Source organism: Prionailurus bengalensis, chromosome C2, assembly GCF_016509475.1.
Source record: "Prionailurus bengalensis isolate Pbe53 chromosome C2, Fcat_Pben_1.1_paternal_pri, whole genome shotgun sequence".
NCBI classification, from domain to species: Eukaryota; Metazoa; Chordata; class Mammalia; order Carnivora; family Felidae; genus Prionailurus; species Prionailurus bengalensis.
Genome location: NC_057350.1, coordinates 49,712,108 through 49,735,782, shown reverse-complemented (window position 1 = coordinate 49,735,782; position 23,675 = coordinate 49,712,108). Strand labels below are relative to the sequence as shown.

The 23,675-nt window shown below is 40.4% G+C and overlaps 1 protein-coding gene and 1 non-coding gene across 2 annotated transcripts; one reads left to right on the top strand and one right to left on the bottom strand.

The window, feature by feature from the left end:
• The first annotated feature begins 2,144 nt into the window (after window positions 1–2,144).
• On the top strand, window positions 2,145–2,251 carry LOC122492465. The gene has a single exon (XR_006299652.1). It is a non-coding gene; the product is annotated as a U6 spliceosomal RNA (small nuclear RNA).
• A 9,465-nt stretch (window positions 2,252–11,716) lies between these two features.
• On the bottom strand, window positions 11,717–23,210 carry NFKBIZ (NFKB inhibitor zeta). The gene is made up of 12 exons (XM_043594046.1): window positions 22,777–23,210; window positions 20,394–20,533; window positions 19,883–19,913; window positions 19,660–19,763; window positions 18,800–19,569; window positions 18,002–18,107; window positions 17,467–17,613; window positions 17,216–17,279; window positions 16,744–16,913; window positions 15,772–15,882; window positions 15,477–15,644; window positions 11,717–13,132 (listed from the first exon to the last, which is right to left on the bottom strand). The coding sequence occupies exons 1-12, from the start codon at window positions 23,063–23,065 to the stop codon at window positions 13,079–13,081; spliced, it is 2,154 nt and encodes a 717-aa protein (XP_043449981.1). The 5' UTR covers window positions 23,066–23,210; the 3' UTR covers window positions 11,717–13,078.
• Window positions 23,211–23,675: the final 465 nt, after the last annotated feature.

Sequence of the window (23,675 nt, the reverse complement as noted above, 5' to 3'; positions counted from 1 at the left end):
ACTGAAAAGTACAATGACAAAAAAATTAATGGCACATCAGACATGGGAGAAAAATGTCCCTGATGAACTTGAACATAGGAAGACAGATCTATAGAAATTATCCAAACTAATGAATAGAGAGAAAATAGATTGAAGATAAGCAAACAGATCCAAAAAGACCTATAGGAGAATAGAAAATGGTCAAAATATATGTAATTAGAGATTTAGAAAGTAAAGATGAAAATGGAGCTAAATAGACTTGTTTACAGAAATGACAAAAAGACAAACCACAGACTGGGAGAAGTTTTTGTAACATGTTTATCTGACAATGGACTCAGAGCTAGAATATATTTTAAAGCTTTTACAACTCAATAATAATAATACAGAAAATCTATTTTTTAATGGGCAGAAGACTTGAAAGACACTGCACCAAAGAAGGTATATGAATGGCTAAAAAGTACAAGAAGAAATGTTCAGCATCATTAGTTACCAAGGAATTGCAAATCAAAGATACAATAAGATACCATTAGCAAGGGTAGCATATAGGGGCACCTGAGTGGCTCAGTCAGTTAAGGGTCCAACTTTGGCTCAGGTCATGATCTTTTGGTTTGTGAGTTCAAGCCCTGCATTGGGCTCTGTGCTGACAGAGCCTGGAGTCTGCTTCTGATTCTGTGTCTCCCTCTCTCTTTGCCCTTCCCCCCACTCTCATTCTGTCTCTCACTCTCTCTCTCTCTCTCAAGAATAAATAAACAGAAAGAAAGAAAGAAGAAAGAAAGAAAGAAAGAAAGGCTAGCACTTAAAAAAAAAACTGACAATAGCAAGCATTGAGGAAGATAGACAATAGTGAGGTCTCCTCCACATTGCTACTGAAAGTGAAAATTGATACAACCACTTTGGAAACCAGCTTGACAGTTTCTTTTAAAGTTAAACATATGCTTATCATATGGACCAGCGACTCCATGCCTAGTCTCCATATGAAACAAAACCCTATCTCCACACAAAAACTGCTCATAGCAACTTTATTTATAAACAGTCAAGAATTGGAACAACCCCAATGTCCACCAATAGCCATTGTTGAATGGCTAACAAATTGTGCTATGAACACAATAAAATACTACCTAGCAATAAAAATATAACCACTAGTAAGTGCGACCGTGTGGACGAATCTCAAAAACATCATGCTGAGTGAAAGAACCTGAATGCAAAAGAGCACAGTCTGTACGGTTCCATTTATATGGCGTGCAAGAGAGGCAAACTAATCTATAGTGATAGAAATCAGATCAGTGGTTGCCTGGAGCAGTGAGTGGAAAGAGGGATTGCCTGCAAAGGGGTGTGTATAAGGAAACCACATGGTGTGATAAAAATGTCTACATCTTGACTCTGGTGATGGCTACAAGGGTGTATGCATTCATTGAACTATACACTTAAAATGAATACCTTTTATTGTATATAAACTATACCTCACAAAGTTGATTTTTAAAAGGATAGTTGCCTAACTCTAAATTAGAAGCCTTATCTTCATCATCATCCTACAATGAGTCATTCAGCAGTAAATTTTACAAGGAACAAGTTCTTTATGAATCACACACAGGCACCCCAAATAAATGTCTAACCGTTTGTGTTATACACGCATGGCTAGGGAAATAGCTGCCCATAAACTAGCCCCTGCCCATCATCCCTGATACTGGGCTACAGAAGAAAATGTAGCTTCAGTTCTCATGTTCCTCAGCATCTTCATTAATTATTTGTTGACCAGTTCCTGTAATAAGTAAGTGTCTGCATTTATTTTATAAGTAAGTTCTACCATCTGAAATCTTGGCTGCTGCAGAGTTTAGGGGTACATTCCCTACAAAATCTGCCCCAGTCTCATACCAGAGGTAATTGTTAGTCCGACGGCATAGTGAACCAACACTAATGCTTGTCAGATAAGCTATCCTAATTAACTTCCCTGCTCAAGGACCCTCTTAAAGCTTTTTTTGAAAACACAGGCAATAAGAAAACTAGGCTTTCCTCTCCTTGAAATTTTCCTATCTGCAGTCAGAGACTGATGGACAAAAAGCAAAGCATCCTGAACTCAGGGCACTTCTAGCCCATGAAATGACCACGTGTGCAAAGATGAGTGCCTCCATCTACTTACAGATTTGGAGCCTTCCTAAGGCAGCAGGATGCTCACTTCAGCAGCACATATACTAAAATTGGAATGAAACAGAGAACATTAGTACGACCCCTGCACAAGGATGACACACAAAATCCTTAAAAAACAACAACAAAAAGAAAAAAAAACATTCATAGAAAAAGAGAACAGACTTGTGTTTATCAGAGGAAGAGAGTGGGAGTTGGAGATATTGGATGAAGGTGGTCAAAAGTACAAGCTTCCAGTTAGAAGTAAGTACTGGTAACGTAATGCACATGATGTCTATAGTTAACACTGCTGTATGCTATACCTGAAAGTTACTAAGAGAGTCGATCCTAAGAGTTCTCACCACAAGGAAAAACAAAAAAATGTTGTGACTATATGAGGTGATGGATGTTAAGCTAAACTTACTGCAGCAACCATTTCACAATGCATAGATGTTAAGCCACTATGCTACACACCTCAAACTTACATACAGTGTTGTGTGTCAATTATATCTCAATAAACTGGGGAGAAAGGAATAGCAGGAGATGCATAAAATCTCACTATAAGCTCAAATCCTGTGTTATCTATTGTATTAGTTTTTCTCTGGTACAATTTGCATAGCAAATTACCACAAACTTAGCATCTTAAAACAACATCCATTTACTATCTTACAGTTTGGCAGGTCAGAAAGCTAAGTGGCGTTGGATGTATTCTCTGCATGGAGGATAACAAGGCCAAACTTCAGGAGCCACCTGGGCAGGACTGTAATCAGAAGGTTCTGGAGAAGAATCTGCTTCCAAGCTTATTCAGCCTGTTGGCAGGATTCAGTTCCTTGGGCAGGTCAGAGATCCCATTTTCTTTCTGGCTATCTGGAAACTACCTGCACTCCTTGACTCATGGTCCCCCTTCCTCCACCATCAAAGCCCATAAGTGTAGGTTTAATCCTTCTCAGGCATAGAATCTCTCTGACTTCCTCTTCTATGACCAGCCAGAGAAAACTCTCTTCTTTTAAAGGGCTCATGTGATTAGACCAGGTGCATCTGGATAGTCTCCCCATCTTAAGGTCAACTGATTAGTAACCTTAATCACATCTAAAAAATAACTTTTGTTATGTAATATAATCATAGGAGTGACACCAAGGGCAGACACAATGAAACCATCTTAAAATTCTGCCTAACATTCTGATGCTAGATTCTGTCCAGCACCACTGACCTTCTTTGTATCCCTAGGGATACCATTCACCCAAACATTTTAAAGTTGTCTTTAGGGGTGCCTGTGTGACTCAGTTGAGAATCCAACTTTTGATTTCTACTCAGCTCATGATCCAGGGTCTATGAGACCGAGCCAGATGTTGGTATCTATGCTGGGCATGGGGTCTGCTTAAGATTTTCTCTCTCTCTGAAGACCCTGGGTGGCTCAGTCAGTTAAGCTCAGGTCATGATCTTGAGGTTCATGAGTTCGAGGCCCACATCAGGCTCTGTGTTGACAGCTCAGAGCCTAGAGCCTGCTTCAGATTCTGTGTCCCCCTGTCTCTCTACCCATTCCCCCACTCACTTTCTGTCTCTCTCTCTTTCTCAAAAGTAAATAAACATTTTAAAAATTAAAAAAAAAAAGATTTTTCTCTCTCTCCTTCTGCTCCTCTTCCCTGCTCAAGCACACACACTCTCTCTAATAAAAATAACGTTTTTTATTTATTTTTGGGACAGAGAGAGACAGAGCATGAATGGGGGAGGGGCAGAGAGAGAGGGAGACACAGAATCGGAAACAAGCTCCAGGCTCCGAGCCATCGGCCCAGAGCCTGACGTGGGGCTCGAACTCACGGACCGCGAGATAGTGACCTGGCTGAAGTCGGACGCTTAACCGACTGCACCACCCAGGCGCCCCTAAAGTTGTCTTTAAAAACAAATGCTACTACTCAGTAATTCAGAGCCTACTTCCCAGATTACAGTAATTAAGACTGAGATACCATAAAAAATACCAGATTTAAAGTTGAAGGAACTATGTTTAAATCCCAAGGGTTCAGGGCAGAGAGAAATCAGGATGAGCTGGGAATAACTTCATAGAAGTGGCACCTGAGGAGAGCTTTCTAGGATGAAGAGAATTTGGGTAGGCAAGAGCATGAGCAGGGACAGGAACGAACAGGGCATCAGCTGAGTAGTGAGGGGACCCACCTGACAGCCTGAAATAATGGAAGGTCAGACAGATGGGGTAAACTAAAGAAAACATGGCTTTGTAAATCAGAAGAGTTTGCATTTGATTCAGTGAGCAACACTGAGCCTTTGAAAGCTTCTTAGGTTTCATAAGAGTATACTAGTTAGAAATTGTTGGATTGGTGAGAAAAATAAGATTAGAGGAAGAGTAATTAGAAAGCTAGGAGAGACACAAATTGTTCATCTGTTAGAAATACATACTGACATTCTATGAGGAGTGGGGTGGCCTTTAACATCTTCAAGAAAAAAGTAAAGGGATTGAAATACAAATGGTAAAATGATTACAATGGATGAAGCTTCCTGATAGGTTCTCAGGGCTTCAATATACTATTCTACCTACTTCTGCATGTTTGAACTTTTCCATAATGAAATTTTTTTAAGCTTATTGTGGTAATCAAGGAATGAAGTTATAAAAACCTAGACATGGCTGGTGGCAGGAAAATAGAAAAAGGAAGATGAATTGAACAAATATTTTGGCCTTGGTAACAGGTCATGATCTTGAGGTTCATGAGTTCATGATATAACAACTTCAGCTGAGGGAAGGGGAAAAAATGGACTCATTTATACAGTCTTAAATAAAGTAAATAAATGTAAATAAAATGTAAATAAAACTGTAAATAAAATGTCTTAAAAAGGAACCTGTCAACCTGAGCTTTCAATGAAGTGCCTCATCAGTGTGTATGATCAGAATGTGCATAGAAATTAATAATCTGTGTAAATTAAATTTCCACCTATAGATCTTTTTCTCTGTCTACTGCACCACATGAAAAAACTGGAGAGATTTTTATTAAGTTTAGAGAGTCTGTTTAGAAAAAGCTGACTATTAAAAATATAGCTTTGTTTAGTCCATACAAAAAATAATTTTGTAAGGCCCTAGAAGTGTCTCATTTATTTTTTTTATACATGGCAATATAGTATATTAATTTTAAAGTTTTCCACGCGTTGAGTCCAGAAACTCATCTCTTTAAAAACTTACCCAGGTGGGGTGCCTGGGTGGCTCAGTCAGTTGAGCCTCTGCTCATGATCTTAAACTGCAAGTTCGAGCCCCACGTCAGGCTCTGTGCTGACAGCTCAGAGCCTGGAACCTGCTTCAGATTCTGTGTCTCCTCCTCTCTCTGCCCCTCCATCTCTCATGTTCGCGCGTGCTCTCTCTCTCTCTCTCTCAAAAATAAATATTAAAATAAAGTATATATTTAAAATATAAAATATATATAAATATAAAGTATATAATATATAAATATATATAAATATATAATATATTAATAATATGTTTATATTATATTATATATAAATATATATTTATAAATTTATATATAAATATATATTTATTATTTAATTTTATTTATTTTATTTATATATTATTTATATATATTTATAAACTTATAAATAAATTATAAAAATTTATTTATATAAATATATATTTATATATTTATATTTAAATATATATTTATATATTTATATATATTATATTTTTTATATATTATTATTTATATATATTTATTTATATATTATTTTTATATATAATTTTCTTAATATTTATTTAATTAATTTTATTTAATATTATTTAATTATATATAAAAATATATAAATTTATATATAATACAAATATTATATTAAAATATATATTAATATATATTAAAATATATATATAATATAAAATAAAATCAAAAATAAATAAAGATTAAAAAATTTTTTAAAAAATTACCCAGGAATCTTTTGGGTACAAGCACCCAAAATTCCCAAATGCTTTCTTGTTTTCCAAAGTAATATATTTGTAATTTTCTACAAAATTGCTATCCTGAAGATGAACATTTCTTATTTCCATATCTACAAGGGCCTAAAGAGAATTTTTTGACAATTTTAATGTAATTTTAGAAGGAATACTTCTTGGGGCAAAAAAGGAGGAGAAAGGCTTTTCAAAGATGAATGAAAGTGATACCCAAAGTAAAAAAAACTATTCGGAGCCATTTCAGAAAGACAGGTCTTAATGGGCAGATTCCCACTGAGACAAATGCTCAATCTCAAACCCTAAGTCCCTGAAACGAGCAGTTCACCTGCGGAGAAGCTGACCCTGAGGCCTTCCACGAGAGACAACTGAGGCAGCAGCCCGCACTCTTACACAAGCACCTGAAGCTGAAGACCTGCGGAGAGACTGTTTGGCTGCAGATACAGAGAAAAGGCCATGTGCGTTAAAACCCCACGAATTGAGAAAATAAACAGTGATTTCAAACGTATGCTACAAATCAACTAAGCTAAGGAATCTAATATTATTTCAGAATCTTAGATCTGTCCCTGTTGTCAAGCCCAAAGGTGCTAAGCTGTTCCAATAGGAGACATATGTTGCATTCAGGTACCAAGAGGTACCCAGGTACTTTCAATTAAATAACCAGAATCCTGCCACTTGAAAAAGTAATATATAGACCTAAAACACTATATTGCAATGGATTTAGGCAAAGTGGATCAGTATTTATTGTCTGAAACCATGGACTTCCTGGAGTTGATCTTTCACTTTCAAATGTCTGTGGTTTCCTGATTTTATCATTACAAGGTCAGATGTCAAAAATGAAGGCATGTAATTTATGATCATGTTGCTTTTTACATGGGCAGCTCTAGGTAGTGTGATCAAGGTAAAGAGTAGCAAATTTCTTCACATGTGTACCAGAGAATGGAATGACTGATGATAATCAAAGAAGCTTTGCTGTAAGTTTCAAAAAAAAATTGAAGTTCTTTTAACCATTATAATAATTTTTTTAAGTTTACTTATTTGAGAGAGACAGAGACAATGTGAGTGGGGGAGGGGTGGAGAGAGAGAATCCCAAGCAAGCTCCTCACTGCCAGCACAGAGCCCGACATGAGGCTCTGAAACCATGAGATCATGACCTGAGTCGAAACCAAGAGTCAGATGCTTAACTGACTGAGCCACCCAGGCACCCCAAACGTTATAATAATTTTTAAATTACAGATCAATAATGATTTTATCGTTTCTACTAAAGTTTATCAACGTTAAATGAGTCTCCTGCTCAATGCCAGGTATTACAGCTAATAAATGAAATGGAGATGATGTATCCTCCATTAAGTCAATTTTGTATAAAAAATGCTCATAGATTCTGAAGACAAGACTACAGGATTGCTCAAAAAGAAGTATTCACCTTAATCATTTTGTGAAAAGAATGATAGGAGAAAAGATTACAAAGCCTCTTTCCCTGGTGTAGTAGGTTAAATGGTGGCTCCCAAGAAGACATGTCCACATCCTAACGCTCAGAACCTGTGAACATTACCTCATTTGGAAGAAGGGTCTTTGTACATGTAGTTAAGAATCTCAAGATGAAGTCATGCTGGATTATCCGGTGGGCCCTCAATCCAATGGCAAGTGTCCTTTAAGAGGCACACAGAAGGAGAAAGCCATGTGAGATGGAGGCCGAGACTGGAGTGATGCCACCACCAGCCCAGGAACGCCTGCCTAGAGCTGCCAGAACCTGAACCAGGCAAGGACAGATTCTCCCCCAGAACCTTTGGAGGAAGCGTCGTCCTGCCAAAACCTTCATTTCAGAATTCTGGCCTCCACAACTGTGAGAGAATAAATTTCTCTCAATTTCAACCACCGGGTTTGTGGTAATTTGTTACATAGTCTTAGGAAACTAATGCACCTGAGGATTAAAAACCAAAATGACCCTAGAAAAGTGTTTTCTGAAAGCAAAAAAAAAAAAAAAAAAGACAGGTTCAATGACTCCTGATCTCTACTTCAAAGCCAGTTTCTATGACATGGGATTCAACGTGCCTGGCACGTAGCAGGCATTCATCAGTTTGCTACCTTATCCCCCCGGGTATTCCAGGAGCCCATTCTGTTACCACCATATGGCCACTGCCCAGCCACATGTACTCTCCAAAGTCAGCATTTCCTAAATAACTTAGACTAAAACTGTGCACTAAAACCATCTTCACATATACCTGCCAGGAACCCTGAAAACCCTGGAAATTCTGACTCAGGAAGTCTGGGGTGGGGCCAAGGCACTGGCACATTTAATAAGCTTCACAAAAGATGCTGATATCCACCAAAGACCGAAACCTTGAAACGTGGGCATTCAGCAGCTGAAACCAGAGTTGGTATAAAGCTGAAGTATGAAAGTATTTCGGCACTAAAAATGTGTAAACTCCATGTGAATAATAAAATATTTATACATTGAAGTATAAACTATGCTGAGAAAATAAAAATTAAAAAGAGAGCTATAGAGGCACCTGGGTGGCTCAGTTGGTTAAGCGTCCAACTTTGGCTCAGGTCATGATCTCACAGCTTGAGAGTCCATGCCCCACCTTGGGCTCTGTGCTGACAGCTCAGAGCCTGGAGCCTGCTTCAGACTCTGTGTTTTGGTCTCTCTCTGTCCCTCCCCTGCTCCCACTCTCTCTCTCTCTGTCTCTCAAAAAAAGTAAACATTAGGGGCGCCTGGGTGGCGCAGTCAGTTAAGCGTCCGACTTCAGCCAGGTCACGATCTCCCAGTCCGGGAGTTCAAGCCCCACGTCAGGCTCTGGGCTGATGGCTCAGAGCCTGGAGCTTGTTTCCGATTCTGTGTCTCCCTCTCTCTCTGCCCCTCCCCCATTCATGCTCTGTCTCTCTCTGTCCCAAAAATAAATAAACGTTGGAAAAAAAAAAAGTAAAAAAAAAAAAAAGTAAACATTAAAAAATAAATAAATAAAAAGAGAGCTGTAAAAGTAAACTCAATTTGAGAATTACTTCCTTGGACACCTGGGTGGGTCATCAGTTAAGCATCTGACTCTTGATCTCACCTCAGGTCTTGATCTCAGGGTCATGAGTTCAAGCCCTGCATTGGGCTCCATACTGGGTGTGGAGCCTACTTAACAACAACAAACAACAACAACAAAAAAAGAGGAAGTATTTAATTTTCTCTCTACCACGTGTCAGATACTATGCTACTCATCACATCTGATGATAAATAAGATGGCCACTCCCCTCCTCTCAAGGGCAAATCCAGGGCACTACCAGAAAAAACAAAAACCCGGTAGTCTGGTCTCATCTGAAACCTCTAATCTGAAACCTCATATCCAGGCCTGATCTCAGAGGAACCATTGAGAACTTAGCCAGTGGATAAAGTTGATTTCTCCCTAAGGTCACATTCAATACAGAACTGATATTATCATAAAATGGATGTGGTACTGAGTTTAAGAAGTTGACATTTATTAAAGGTTAGAGGAGTTTGAGGAAATTCTTTCCTGATTAAGTAAAAACAATTAAATGTTACTTATTTGATTAACAAATAGATCTGTAAAATTTGGTCTTTTGAGGGGAATCCTTCGTGAAATACCAAAATTATGGTACTAGAGTTAGTCCTTTACATTTTCTTAAATTTTTAAAAATGTTTTATTATTTATTTTTGACAGAGAGAGAGGGACAGAGTGTGAGCAGGGGAGGAGCAGAGAGAGAGGGAGACACAGAACCTGAAGTGGGCTCCAGGCTCTGAGCTGTCATCACAGAGCTGGAGGCAGAGCTTGAACTCCCAAGCTGTGAGATCATGACCTGAGCCGTAGTCGAATGCTTAAATAACTGAGCCACCCAGACGCCCCTAGAGTTAGTCCTTTACAAAAGGAACCACCTGATTTTAAAAAGAGTACAACTATGCCCATTTTCGTGAATGTCTCATTGATGTCATTATTAGATTACACGGCTGAGTCAGGTTCCAAACTATAAGTCACTAGTTCATTATTACTTAATAATAGAACTCTGGCTTGAGGCATTACTTCTTCCCAGAATTATGATCCCAACCAATATTTACATACATTCATTCACTCATTTAACCAATTCTTTTCATGAGCTCCTTCTATGTGCCAGGCACTGAGGTTGCAGCAGTGAGCATGAAGTCTTGGTTTCTGTGGGGCTCATTCTTCAAAACAACATCCCATCAAGAGCCACCCCACATACTTCTGCAGCAGAGGTATGTTATCAATCACAGCACCCTCTCCTGCCAAGCCCCTGGATGGCCTGAGGATGCTTCTCAACATGCCCTTTATGAGAATGCTTCCAGTAAGAGGTAGAACACAAGATGAAATTGGCCATCCAGATACTAACAAAACTACACTGAATCACTGGTGGTTTCCCCGAAATACAATTGCCTTGGTTCACATCATTTTCTGTTTCTGTCCCTTTTACCACCCCTCCTCCTCGTCATCTATGAACATCCAAATCAACTCTTGTGAAGGCACAGCTCAAATGCTCTAACTTGAAGTCTCCCTTGTTCTCCCCTTTGAGATATAAATTCTTCTGGATCAGTATTCCTCCCCCCTTTTTGTTACCTAACAAAGTGCATGCCTTGTCTGCCACATATACATCTTAAGAAATATCCTTTTTATGTCTTTGAATGCCTCATATTGTTCATTATACAGCTTTGCACTTTGCACGTGCATGCACACAGACACGCAAGTCATATGCTTGCTAAGCACTGGTTCAATCAACTAATTATGAGAGAACTTGGGATTAAGAGAAGAGTTAAGCTCACTTGAAAAAAGCTCACTGTATATCTGTTTCACAGGGGTGTATCGGTTCTACTGTTCTAGTTATCAGGTTGCATTACAATGCAATGAAAGAAGACAAATTATATTGACCTACAGAAATATTTCACCTACAGACCTACATTTACAGAAATAAATGACCGACAGTAGATTCCTAACGTGAGCCATGGACTCCTAGTATCTGTAAAGTCCCTGATACTGTATGCAGAATTTGCATATATATGCATAGGTGCATTTTTCCAGGGAAAGGATTCATAGCTTCTAGCAGATTCTCAAAAGAGGTTATAAGAGTAGAATAAGTGCAGAATAACTGACTGACACTGGCAGATGTTGGTATGTTTGTTCTCACACGTCAAAATGGCATGTTGGGAATGAGAAGGACACGGTTTACTGATCTTCCCAGGCTGGTATCTCTCAGGATGATTCTGTTAATATCCAAACTGTTTTCCCTATGCTCACTGTTCCCAGAAAATACAGTATGAAAACTAAAGTCACAAACATAAGAATTAGCTTTCTGGTACATAATTTCTAAATGATCAACAGTAACTATTAAGGTTTCATGATATTTTCAGAACCCAATAAGCCTCTACGAACTTGGCAAACAATCTTTTTATGTTAAATCATATATACCTTTAGGAATCATGTTCTCAAAAAAAGCCAAATTGAAATATATTAATATTTAATATAATCATTAATATATTATTAAAACATTGATAAATATTAGTTTTGTAATATTTAATATAATATTTTATTGCTACTTTATAAATTTTATATTTTAATTAATATATTAATAATTTAAAGCTATTTAGATTAGTAATTAATAGCACTTTTTCAGCCTAGGGAAATATAAATAAGGGCCTAGAAAAAGAAAATACACATCCTTAAGATGAATGGTATTACTGAATTAATGTTTATTTAAATCCATGCATGAGTTTTTCCATGAGTTCATAATACAGCTGTATTTACAGATAGTAAATAACTATAACTAACTTTTGTCCACAAGACATACTGGGTCAAACAATGTGATCGATCCAAAGGTTATCTTTTTTAAAAGGATTTAGCTATGAAGATGATTAGTCAGTCAGTTGCTTGTGGGACTTCTCATTTAAAAAAAAAAAAAAAAAAGGTTTTTAATGAATCAAATTTATTACAGTGAATTAGTGTGTGCAAAGCCAAATACATTCCTTGGTGTATGCAAGAGTAAAAAGCAAAATAATATTAATAGAATCAAGGTTACTCAAATATAAGGCATTTTTTTCTGAATGGTAATGTAAAACATCATAGTGTATTAACATTATTTGACAATAGAAAACCAGTAAGACGTGGTTCAGTGTTGACTTTTTGATGTTCCAATAAAGGTAACAAAATTCCAACAAATAAATTACAAAACCTAGAAAGTGAGCCATAAAGAGGTGTCCTCCTCAACAGCATGCAATTCATTACAAATAATGTGTTTCATCTCAATGCATGAGTAAAAGCATATTTACAATTCAAACAGAGCTCTGTCAGCCAGGAGGGGAACGACTCTCCATCTGCTTCATCTACAGAGATGGTAGACAGATGATGATGACACAGCTCTTTGGAACATGTATAATTTTTTTAAATAGTGACAATTCACTTGTTCTTTTCTACTTTGTTGATTTACACATTTCAAATGTGGCCATGTCAATGGCCAAATATGTACAAATACTTCAAAAGACAAAAACAACAACTATATACAATTTGCAAAGATCAAATTTTAACCGTGGTACATTTCATCTAGTCCAGCACCTAGACACTTTCCAACACCAATAACGGCCATCAGGTACTGCGTTAGGCCAAATGAAGCCTCAACACGACAAACAGATTTATTTTTTCCCTTTCAAATGCTTTCATTTTCCTTAAAAAAACATTTACAATTGACCTACTCTTAAACTGGCAATAGCTACACGAGCAAGGCCTGATGCCACAAATCAAAGCCTTGTCCTACCCGAAAACGACTGTTAATTAAAGTCAATTTTACCACTCAAGATTAAATTCAGATGTGTAGATCCCAGATACCTGGGTGTGAAATATTAAAATCTGCCGAAAGGAATTAGATATTTTTCTTCTTTTCCTTTAATATAACCCACTATATAATAGTGAACTAAATATGTTTGTTTCCTAGAAACAACTTACATTTGCCAATACAGGGCAAATGGTCTATGTACAGATACATTAGGACTGCCTAACTGACAGTGAGTGTTGCCGACGAGGCTCCACGTCAATGGAGCTAATACGGTGGAGCTCTCTGCTGAATGGACTTTCCCTTCAGGATACGTCGGATCTGGAAGAGAAATTAACAGGATTGGTGAGCTTTACTTTTTATGGTCAAAGTACCGTATTTCCTTCAGAGTTTCACTCTTTTTTCACATCCTCTAAACCGTTCACGTCAACTTGTAATAAACATATGAAGAAATATGAAACAATACGTGTGGAGACTTTAAGGTGACTTTAAAAATACTACTATAACTCCTTTCAAGACTTATCACAGATCTATAATGATCTTTGAGTGCAAGAGAGTAAAGCATCTCCATTAAAACTACCTAATGTTGGGGCGCCTGGGTGGCTCAGTCGGTTAAGCGGCCGACTTCGGCTCAGGTCATGATCTCACGGTCTGTGAGTTCAAGCCCCGTGTCGGGCTCTGTGCTGACAGCTCAGAGCCTGGAGCCTGTTTCAGATTCTGTGTCTCCCTCTCTCTCTGCTCCTCCCCTGTTCATGCTCTGTGTCTCTCTGTCTCAAAAATAAATAAACGTTAAAAAAATTTAAATAAATAAATAAATAAATAAATAAATAAATAAATAAAAACTACCTAATGTTGAGGGGCACCTGGGTGGCTCAATCAGTTAAGCATCCGACTTCAACTCAGGTTGTGATCTCATGGGTCGTGGGTTCGAGCCCTGTGTTGGGCTTTGGGCTGACAGCTCAGAGCCTGGAGCCTGCTTCAGATTCTGTCTCCATTTCTCTGCCCACCCCCCCTCCCACGCATTAGTGTGCTCGCTCTCTCACTCTCTCTCTCAAATATAAGTAAATATTAAAAAGAAAAAAACTACTTAAAGTTGAAAATCTCCAACAGCTTAAATAAGACCTATATAATCCTTTCCTAGTCTCTAATACTGCTATTTGTGAGAACATTTAATACAAGGCAGTAACAATGGTATATTACAGTATCTCACCTATTTTGAAACCAGCTTGAACTAACAAGAACACAGAACCCACTTCATACACACACAAGTCAATCTTCAAATACCCTTCAAATGAGAATAGCCGCCATGATATCCAATTAAAGCATCTGTGCATAATGTATGCCTAGTGATTAAATTTACACACCAGTCTGACAAACATCGCTGTATGACTGCATACCACATATAGTGAAGTAGAGGCAAACACTGGGCTTTAAGCCTCTGCCATTTACTAGTCAATGAGGATTCCTGTCTGTGGGACCTCTGAGTCCCCATTTTCTCAGCTGAACCTTTACACTGCAAAGTTTCTGTAACTATGAAGTGGTATAACATACATGAAAACTCTTCACAAATTATTAAGAAATTCACTTTAAGTTACCAAGAGCTCTACAAATAGCATTTGTAGATGCTGTAACATTGCATAGCATTTGTAGTCCTGTAACATTATGGTCATAATGAGGGCTATGAATCAAAGAAAAGGCTAAATTGCATTCCATATGTTTTATTTTGTGATTATCAAAGTTTGTAATGACCTGCCCGTAGCCACAGTTACCCTCATTTACCCCAGGGGAAGATTTCCATCAAAAATATCTTAAGTTCTAGGGCACATGGGTGGCTCAGTCGGTTAAATGTTCGATTCTTGATTTCGGCTCAGGTCATGATCTCACGCAGAGTGAGATGGGGCCCTGCATCGGGCTCCGCACTGACAATTTGGAGCCTGTTTGGGACTCTCTCTTCACCCCCCTCTATGCCCCTCCCTCACTCGCTCTCACTCTCAAAATAAATAAATAAACTTTAAAATATATATATATGTATCTTAAGTTCTGAAAAGATTCAGTTCTTATTATCAAGAGAAGTTGAGTCATGGGAAACTCTTCAATCTCCAAAGATAATGTATCACCATAGAAATAAAGCATAACTGTGTTTAAAGTATTTCTAGATTCTGAATTACATAAACAACCTTCCATTTCCTATTTAGTATCAGTTAGTAGATAGAAATAACTGTAATGGCCAATGTTTACTGACCACTCACTATGTCCCTGGGCTATTCTGAACACTCTACAGGGACTGACTCATTTCATACTCACAATCTGAAGGCCCATCACTCACCAAAACTAAGACTCTCTTTCCTCAATGTCTGCAGGAGCTCTGGCACCTCCTCTTTCATCAGCTTCCAAAACCTCAAACCACTCTGACTGACTCTACACCTAACTTTGTGTTACAGAAGAGAAGACAATCTGACTTTTGACCATTTTGAGGCCATGGATAACCCCCAAATTTCTTCCTCTTCCTTTAGAAACAAAGCAATGGACTCCAAAGTTGCTACCAAAGGCACTGGGAGACGCAGACACTGACAGAGCCTGCCCTAAGAGCACCAGCTCGCCTCTGCCCAGCACAACCGCATCTTCCTTTATGTTTCAGACTAAGTGCCCCTTCTGTAGCTCCCACCTGTTCCCCCACAGGGCCATCAGGAACCAAATGCACTGGCTGTTCATTCTCCAAGTTCCGAGTACTTGGGTCTGCTCCCTTCCTCATCAACAGGCGGACCGCATCCAACTGTGTCACCCGATACTGAAGGCTGGCAGCAACATGGAGGGCAGTGTTTCCATTGTAAGCCTAAAGACAAAGAGATAAAATGACACCTATCAGAAAGGGAGGTTTTCATGAAAGCCGCTCAACAGCCTGAAGAAGATGCAAAGGTCATTCCATGTCTAGTGCAGTTACTGAGGCTTTCTAGAAGTACCTTCGCATTCACAAAAGACAGGCAACTGGGCAGCTCCAGAAAAAGGCGAATGAGTTCCAAGTTTGCTTCTTCAGCTGCCAAATGCAAGGCTGTGCGACCACTTTTACGATCCTTAACAAAGGCAAGAGGGGAAAGAAAATGAACATCCAGACACCGCTTTTAGATATGCTTTTCACCCAGGCTCACAAATGTCTGACTCACCCTTAGTGATTCACTGTGAATGCTGTCTTCTCCGCAAAGCCTTCCTTCATCCCAGACTAAATGAAATCTTATTCCTCCTAAATTCCCCCATCAATTTGCCTATATGCCCTGATCACAGTCTGCTCTTACATACAGGGTGGCCATAAAATATAGAAACACAGATGATACTATTTTACCATGTGCTGTAATACAATACAATAAAATATTTACTATGTATTCCCTTGTGTTTCCAGATTTGGTGGCCACCCTGTGTAGACTTATTAGCTGCAGTTCTCACCTCTTCCACTTCCCAAGGTATTAAGTATTTTTCCCCCAGAGCTCCCAACTCAGTGCCTTGTACATAGGAGATACTCAGCAAATAAGCCTCAAATTTAAAGAGAATAAAATATTTTCCAGTTTAAAAAACAGAAGATTAAGTCCAGGTCCTACAACAATAAAGCAACCCTTACAAAAGCACATCACCCTTATTATTAGTATATGAAAATGGAAGCCAAAATGACAATACCAATTTCAAGCATTTTCTTTTCCTTTTAAACAAAGACTAATTTATTTCACAGCTCAGTGATCTTTTGAATGATAATCTACAGATTAAAAGCAAATCGAAAAAGCTGATGATTTTAAAATCTAAGCTTCTTAACTATCCATATGCATTGCTATTCACCCCATTAATTGAAAAACGGGAAAAAGTTTTAATTTATACTTCAGAAATAAGGTCTTTTGCTCTAACCACTTTTCTTCCCTATTCCATCTCCAAACTCTAATGAGATTTACCTTTGCTTCCACTGCTGCTCCCATTTGAATCAGACATTTAATGGTGTCAACCAGACTCTTATTCTTCAGCAAAAGCTCCTGAACTTCAGGTGAATGGGGCTGTTGATTTCTCTGCAGTTCATGCACCACCGCATTGTGGGCCACGACCGCACAGTGTAAAGGAGTCAGGCCTAAAAAGTATAATAAAGCAGTGGTCAAGCATCCATCAAGTATTTCAGTTCTTCTACAATTACAGACCTGGACAATTACAGTTAGGACAGCCTCCAACATGACCTAGAAGAAGGCTCCCCAAGTAAGAACTAGTAAGGCAATCTGAAGATTCCCTCCACCGGGTCTTGGTGCTAATTTTATCTATAGAATATTTTAGCTTTAATCACCTCCCTTCCTTCTTGGAATAAAACTTAATACCCCTGGAACTGGCGAGTTCCACTCTCTACATGGCTTTTCATCCAATAACATTTCTGTCGCTTACCATCATAGTTAGTTGCCTCAAGATCCAAAAACTGATTGCTCTTCACTGCTCCCTTCTGAATTGCCTGCCAAATTTAAAGACAGACACATGTGAGCAAAAGACAAGTTACACAAATACTTATCCTATTAGTAACCCCAAGGAATGAGTAGGTCAACTAAAAATATACATTCTCGCAACAGGCAACCTACATCTGACTTCTACCATCCAAGCCCTACCTCTGTGGCCCTGTGATAGCAGAAGCAGCCTCCTACCTGAAGCACCTGAGAGTGACCTTTCTCAGCACAGACATGCAGAGGGGTTCTTCCCCAGCAGTCGGTTGTGTTCACCTGGGCCCCAAGGTTCACCAGGTCCTGCACAATGAGATGCTGATTGGCAGCCACTGCCACCTGAAAGGCGCTCTGCGGACATTCAGAGGGAAAAAAGATCTTTTAAAAATACATAACACTGTCCTGACAAGGAATACGAACATAAACTAAGACTGAGGGGAAAACCCCACATAGAGAAAATAAATCTTATTAAGAAGCAATAAAATACTGTAACACAAGGAAACTAGAATATGCTTAGGGCGTGCCTTTATTACACCCAGTTAATCTTTGGTCAAATAACTACAAAGTTAACGTTAATAACTTGAAGGTTGATGGTGGCAGAGTCAACATCTCAAAGTTAGTATTAACTGAACTCTCTTGGTCTGCAGCTCTAAAATGATGGACACATAAATATGAGACTGGCTATTGTTCTCTTCACCGTGACCACATCTCTGCCATCTCACTCTGTCAAGATCCTCACCTGTCCATTGTGCTCTTTAATATCCAACATATGAAGCGCATTCATCTTTCTTGCGAGGACATAGGAAAGTGCCCTTCTCCCTTGGGCGACGGCAATATGGAGGAACCTGGGAAACATGAGAGGAAAAGAGAATTACTTCTGACTTCACTAAGTTCATTCTTAAAAAAATAAAATAAAAATAAAAATTCCTCCTTTAGTCTCCTTCTTGACATGTTGGTGCACTCAAATGACACACCGTAGAGCATAATTTGTCTTTTCTGCTAGGTTGATAATACATCTGAGGTGCAAAAGGATGTGTTAAGCTACCAGAAATAGTTAGAATGCCAAGCACCATGCTGATCACTTTAAATCGATTATCTTTAATATTCCTACAAACCCTATGAGGGAGGTCTTTTCCTTTTACATGTCAAGACTCAGGCACAGAGAGGTTAAATAAATTGCCCACGGCCACAAAGATGTCATGACAGATTACGATTCATTCTACAAGTCAACTCACAATTGATCATGAGCAACTAATCATGACCTGTTTTTGCTCCATAGACACAATCTATCCTGGGCTTTCAAAACTTATTATTCAAAGAAGACACATAAACAAGTAATCTATTCAGCCAGAAAGGAAAAGAAAGGAAAACGCTTAAAATATTAGCTGTCACTGAACAGCAATTTCTACCTACTCTAGTCATCCCAATTAGCCACTTACTAGGGTCTGGCTTGGTGTGCCCTAGAGAAATTCTGTGCCCACTACTTCTAACAAGTATGGTTTACCAAATTAGGTACATGAGAGAAAAGGATACTCACGTGTCACCATCTGCATCCTTTGAAAGAAACTGATCTTGAGAGATATTTGCCAATTTGCTTTCTTCCTGTTCTACTTGCCACTGGAAAAATGACTTCCCTAACTGTGTGGTGTTCATTGGATTTCCGATGATGTTTGGGAATGGCAGTGAAGTGCCTAAAGGGGTAGAGCCTGCGTCATGCCCCATCATGGCCTCACAGGCGCCATGTGGCATCATGTTGAAGTTCTGCAGGTGTGCGTCATTCTGTTGCTGAACACTGGGGGTATTCTGAATGGGAACAGCAATATTCTCAGATTCCTGACTACTCAGAAGGGATGCAAAACTTTGATCTGGGCAGAACTGTGGTTCTTGACCATCAAAGAGGTTCGGTTCATAATTGGGGGACTGGGACGTTCTGGAATAAGGACTGTATTCCAGAGTTGGGTTGTGGGTGTAGTGCTGTGGCTGCAAGTTCTGGCTCTGTGGAGAATACTGGTACAGGGACGTCTGATCCACCATGTGTGGGGAGCTGCTGACTTGGAATGGTTGGTGTTTCTGAGGTGGCGAGAAGACCTGCCCTCTGTGGAAGTCCTGACACTGTTCTTGGGGAGAGCCCTGAGGGACCACCACAGGGCTCATCCAACTAACTTGGACAGTATTCAGGGAAACCGGGCTGCATTCATTCTTAATGTTGATTATGTTCTGAAGCAGATCAGCACTGCTGTCCTGTTTGGATTCACTGTGATGAGCATCTTCCATGCTCTCTGCGGGTGTTGGTGTTTGAGGTGGTGTCTGGAAAAGAAGATAAAGTTAAGTTGCAGACTCTCTTTCAAAATTATGCCAGGAAAAATTTTCAAAGGTATTCAGAGGAAAATAGTTTACCAAAAACTGGGTATGTAATAAAGCTGGCCTTTTGCAAACTGGTCCATCAGACAATGAATCAGGTCCTTTCCTTTTTCCACTATATGACACTGTGTTCTTCAATTCTATACCCAAGAAAGGAATATGGAATCTGTGATCACATTATTTTCTAAATTTTACCCATAATCACACTACATTATTTTACTCTAAAGCCCCCCATATTACGAATAGGAGGAACTCTTACCTGTGAATTGCTCTCTGTTCACACTTTGGGTCTATAAAGAAAAAGAATTTCTAATTTACTGCATATCAAATGGTTTCCTGCTTAATAAACATTAATAAGCAGACTTAACTTTACCACTCTTTACAGCTCACCATAAATCTGACAGTTATCCTAGCAATATTTATTTTCTATCTTAATTTTCTTTCCCCATTTTCCCTTTCACCTTAGTTCAACTGAGGTCAAGACAAAATTAATAAGCCCATTAGAGTTTTCCCGTTCTAGTCAAACTTTTCCATTTCAGTTGATTCTTTGCCCCCAAGTTGCCTTCATTTATTCATTCATTAAATTTCTCTTGTGTGCCCAGTACCAGCCTAAGTGACAGGAATACAGCAGACAGAGACCAATGCACCCTCTATCCTATGACTCTGGTGTGGTCTACAAAAGACCTACTGGACCCAGGTCAGAAGAGAATAATAACTACCCTGACAGAATAACCTCCCTGCCTCAACCCAAAACAAAAAAGAGGTACCACCTTAAAATCATCCACAGCTTGGCCAGAAGCCTTCTGTTTATGACTTCGGATATGCAACAGGAGTTCCTTCACTGAGTTCTTCACACGAACACCTTGAAAGGGTCCTCTCTGCTGCCTTCCAACCCCCATATGGGGCTCAACTGTTCAAAAGAAAACAAAACATATGCCAATTAAATCTGTTTACAGACACATATCTTGACAATCTCAAAAGCATAGCCATCTAATGTATGAAGTCCCCAACAAACAGATTGCAAAGCCTCTCCAACTCACTCTGGTCAATGGCCTTGCATGTCAGTCCCCAGCCCTACCTAAGCGTTCTTCATTTCCTAATACCTTTCTCCCCCAGGCACCCTACGAAAATAAAGCTCAAAGAACTGTAGTTTCAGGGGCCCCTGGCGCCAACAGATAAACCCAAATTAAGCTTCTTCATCTTTCAGCCCCATTCACCCAAGAGACACAATCACAGATTTTGCCACCCTCTCATAAATCTGTAATTATTCTTAACTTTGGAAAAACCGTGGGGAAGCGAGGAATAAATGATGGATTTTCAGCTTCTTCAAAACAAAGGCTTTATATCCACACATAAATTTAAAAAGTCTAATAATTCCACTCACCTAAGAAAGCACAAAACAAACTTCCTCCAAAGATCTCAATGTGCCAAGGTCTAACAATTAACAATGTCTCAGAGGGGGGATGGGCCAAATGGGTAAGGGGCATTAAGGAATCTACTCCTGAAATCACTGTTGCACTATATGCTAACTAATTTGGATGTAAATTTAAAAACATAAAATTAAAAAAAAATAAACATAAAAAAATAAAAAAACCAATGTCTTAGATTTGTTTCTTAGGCTTTCCATATTTAAATTTTAAGATATACTTTAAAATGTAGTCTATGAGTACAGCATTCCACTTCTGACCACTACTATGTCATAATCTCTTGGGATGAGTTGAACACAAAGAAAACATGGAAGAAGTCAGGAAATGAATAATTGAGCCACTCAGTTGAGTAGGAAACAGTTAGAAGATGGGACAAGAAACCATGCCTAATTTGAATAGACATAGACATATCAAAAACCCACTCAATGGTAGGGCAAATTAAAGAATGGGTGGATTTTATGTTTAAGTTTAGGAAAACCTTGTCAGGATCTAACAGCATTTCTCTGGAATGACAGTAGTTAATAACTCAACGTCACAGGGAGAAAAATTCAGTTTCAGAAATCCCCTATGTCTATGTGGTAAACCAAGGAACGAACAAAACAGTTTCAGAGAAATGAAGGCCAAATGTGAGAGAAAAGGCTTGAATACACGCACACGCACACACACGCACGCACACACACACACACACACTTTGCATCTGCTAAAACATACATACATTTAAAATACGGAGAGCACCTTATGAAATCAAGTGGCTTAAATTACTTTTTAAGTGAAAATGAAAACTCACTTTTTATAATAAAAGACAACCAAAACAGAAGTGGCTAGCAGTAGGGAACACACCTGAACAAGAATGTTCTTTAAAATCATGCTGATTAGACTTTATAACACTTGAGATTATCTAGACTTTCTTTAGTCTGCCCACAGTGCCATCCTGTTTCCCCCCAAGTTATGCAACTCGGCTCTTTAAGAAAAGAAACTAACCAATTCACAGCAGAAGGAAACATTATCCCCATGCCGGCTAGGTTTAGCTTAACCATTCTAAAGCACACAGAAAAACAAGACCGCAGAAATTCAGGGTAGACTTCCGAAACTCGAAAACATCACACACTAAAGTCATAATGTGAGCTGGTTTTTAGTCCAGTTTTACCTCACATCTTGTTAATATCAGTTTCCTTTCTTAAATATAAAATCCTTTTTACTTAAAATTTCCACAAATACTTAGGAAAAAATAAGTCGACCATAAACACAGCACTCAAACCTCATTGGGAACCCCACGTTATACCTACATCAGATCCAAAAACTCGCCACGAGTATGTGAATTTACAGTTTAGTAAAGCTTGAAGAAGAAGGAGAAGGAGAAAAGAAAAAAGAAGAGTGAGAGAAAATCTAAAGTGATTCATCGCCACCCTCAGAAGTCAGAGCTCTGCTCTCAGAGGCGCTGTGAGCTACCAGGCCAGCGGGATGTGGCTCCGGGATTTTACCGACGGTCAAAGGGCATCCAGTTCTACCAACTGCCCTGGCACAGAGCAAGTCTTCCAGTAATCGCCTAACATATGATGACAGTGTGGTTATATACTGCCGCTAAGGGAGGCGCAGAGGCCACCTAACTCCCGGTCCAGGTACTTCGCACCTCGGCAGTTCGGACCCTCCCCTCCCAGCGTGTGGGCCGCCCGGAGACCTGGGTGCTGGGGGCGCTGAGGCCGCGCCCGCCGGGGCGGGTAGGTACCTTGCAGCCGCTCGGCGCGCGCGCCACCTCTCGGCCGGGACTCCACGGCCCCGCAGGAGGACACGGACGAGGCGGAGGAGAAGTCGGAGGAGTCCGAGCCGGGCGAGCCGGGCGCGGAGGGCCCCGACGACGAGCAGATGGCGTCGCAGGCGCCCGGGGCCGCGGCCGGAGGCGATGCGCCGTAGAAGTAGGCCAGGTTCAGCGGGCTGGTCATGAGGCCACCGTCGCCGGCCGCGTCCAGCAACCCCTCTCCGCCGCGGCTGTCGTCCAGCAGCTTGTCCACGATCATGCTCCCGGGCTGGGCGCTCGGGGACCCCAGACTCCTGCGCCACCCGCTCGCTGCGCACGACTGCCTCCCGGCTGTGGCTCTGACGGGCTCGGGGACCTGCCGGCAGGGGGATGGCGCGGGCACGGGCGCGGCCCGGGACTGCCCGGTATTTAACCGGCCTCCAGGAGCTGGAGGGGGAGGATCGCAGCCTCGCCTGCCTCCCCCGAGCCGTGCCGGGCCATTGGCGGCGTCGGGGCCGCCTCCCAGCCCCTCCTCCGGATGCGCCCCGTTTCCAGTAAAATGTACAGGATGAAGCAATGTGCCCTCCGCCCTCGCCCCGCCCGCCCGGCTCCGCCTCGACCGACCGGCTGTTTTCTCCCCCTTCACCTGGAAACCCCGAGCGAACGCGGTCTCCCACCTCCCGCCTCCCGGACCGGGACCCCGGCCCCAGCCGCCGGCCGAGAGAAGCCGGGCCGGGCCGGGCGCCGGGGAAGAAGGCGCGCGGCGTGGGGGCCCTGGGCCTGCAGAGGGAGCGGTGGAGGCGGGAAGGCAGCGGCGGGAACAGGTCGGCCCGGTTCCCGGGGAGGAGGAAATCCTGGAAGCTGCACGTTCCGCACTCCTCCGCCCGCCC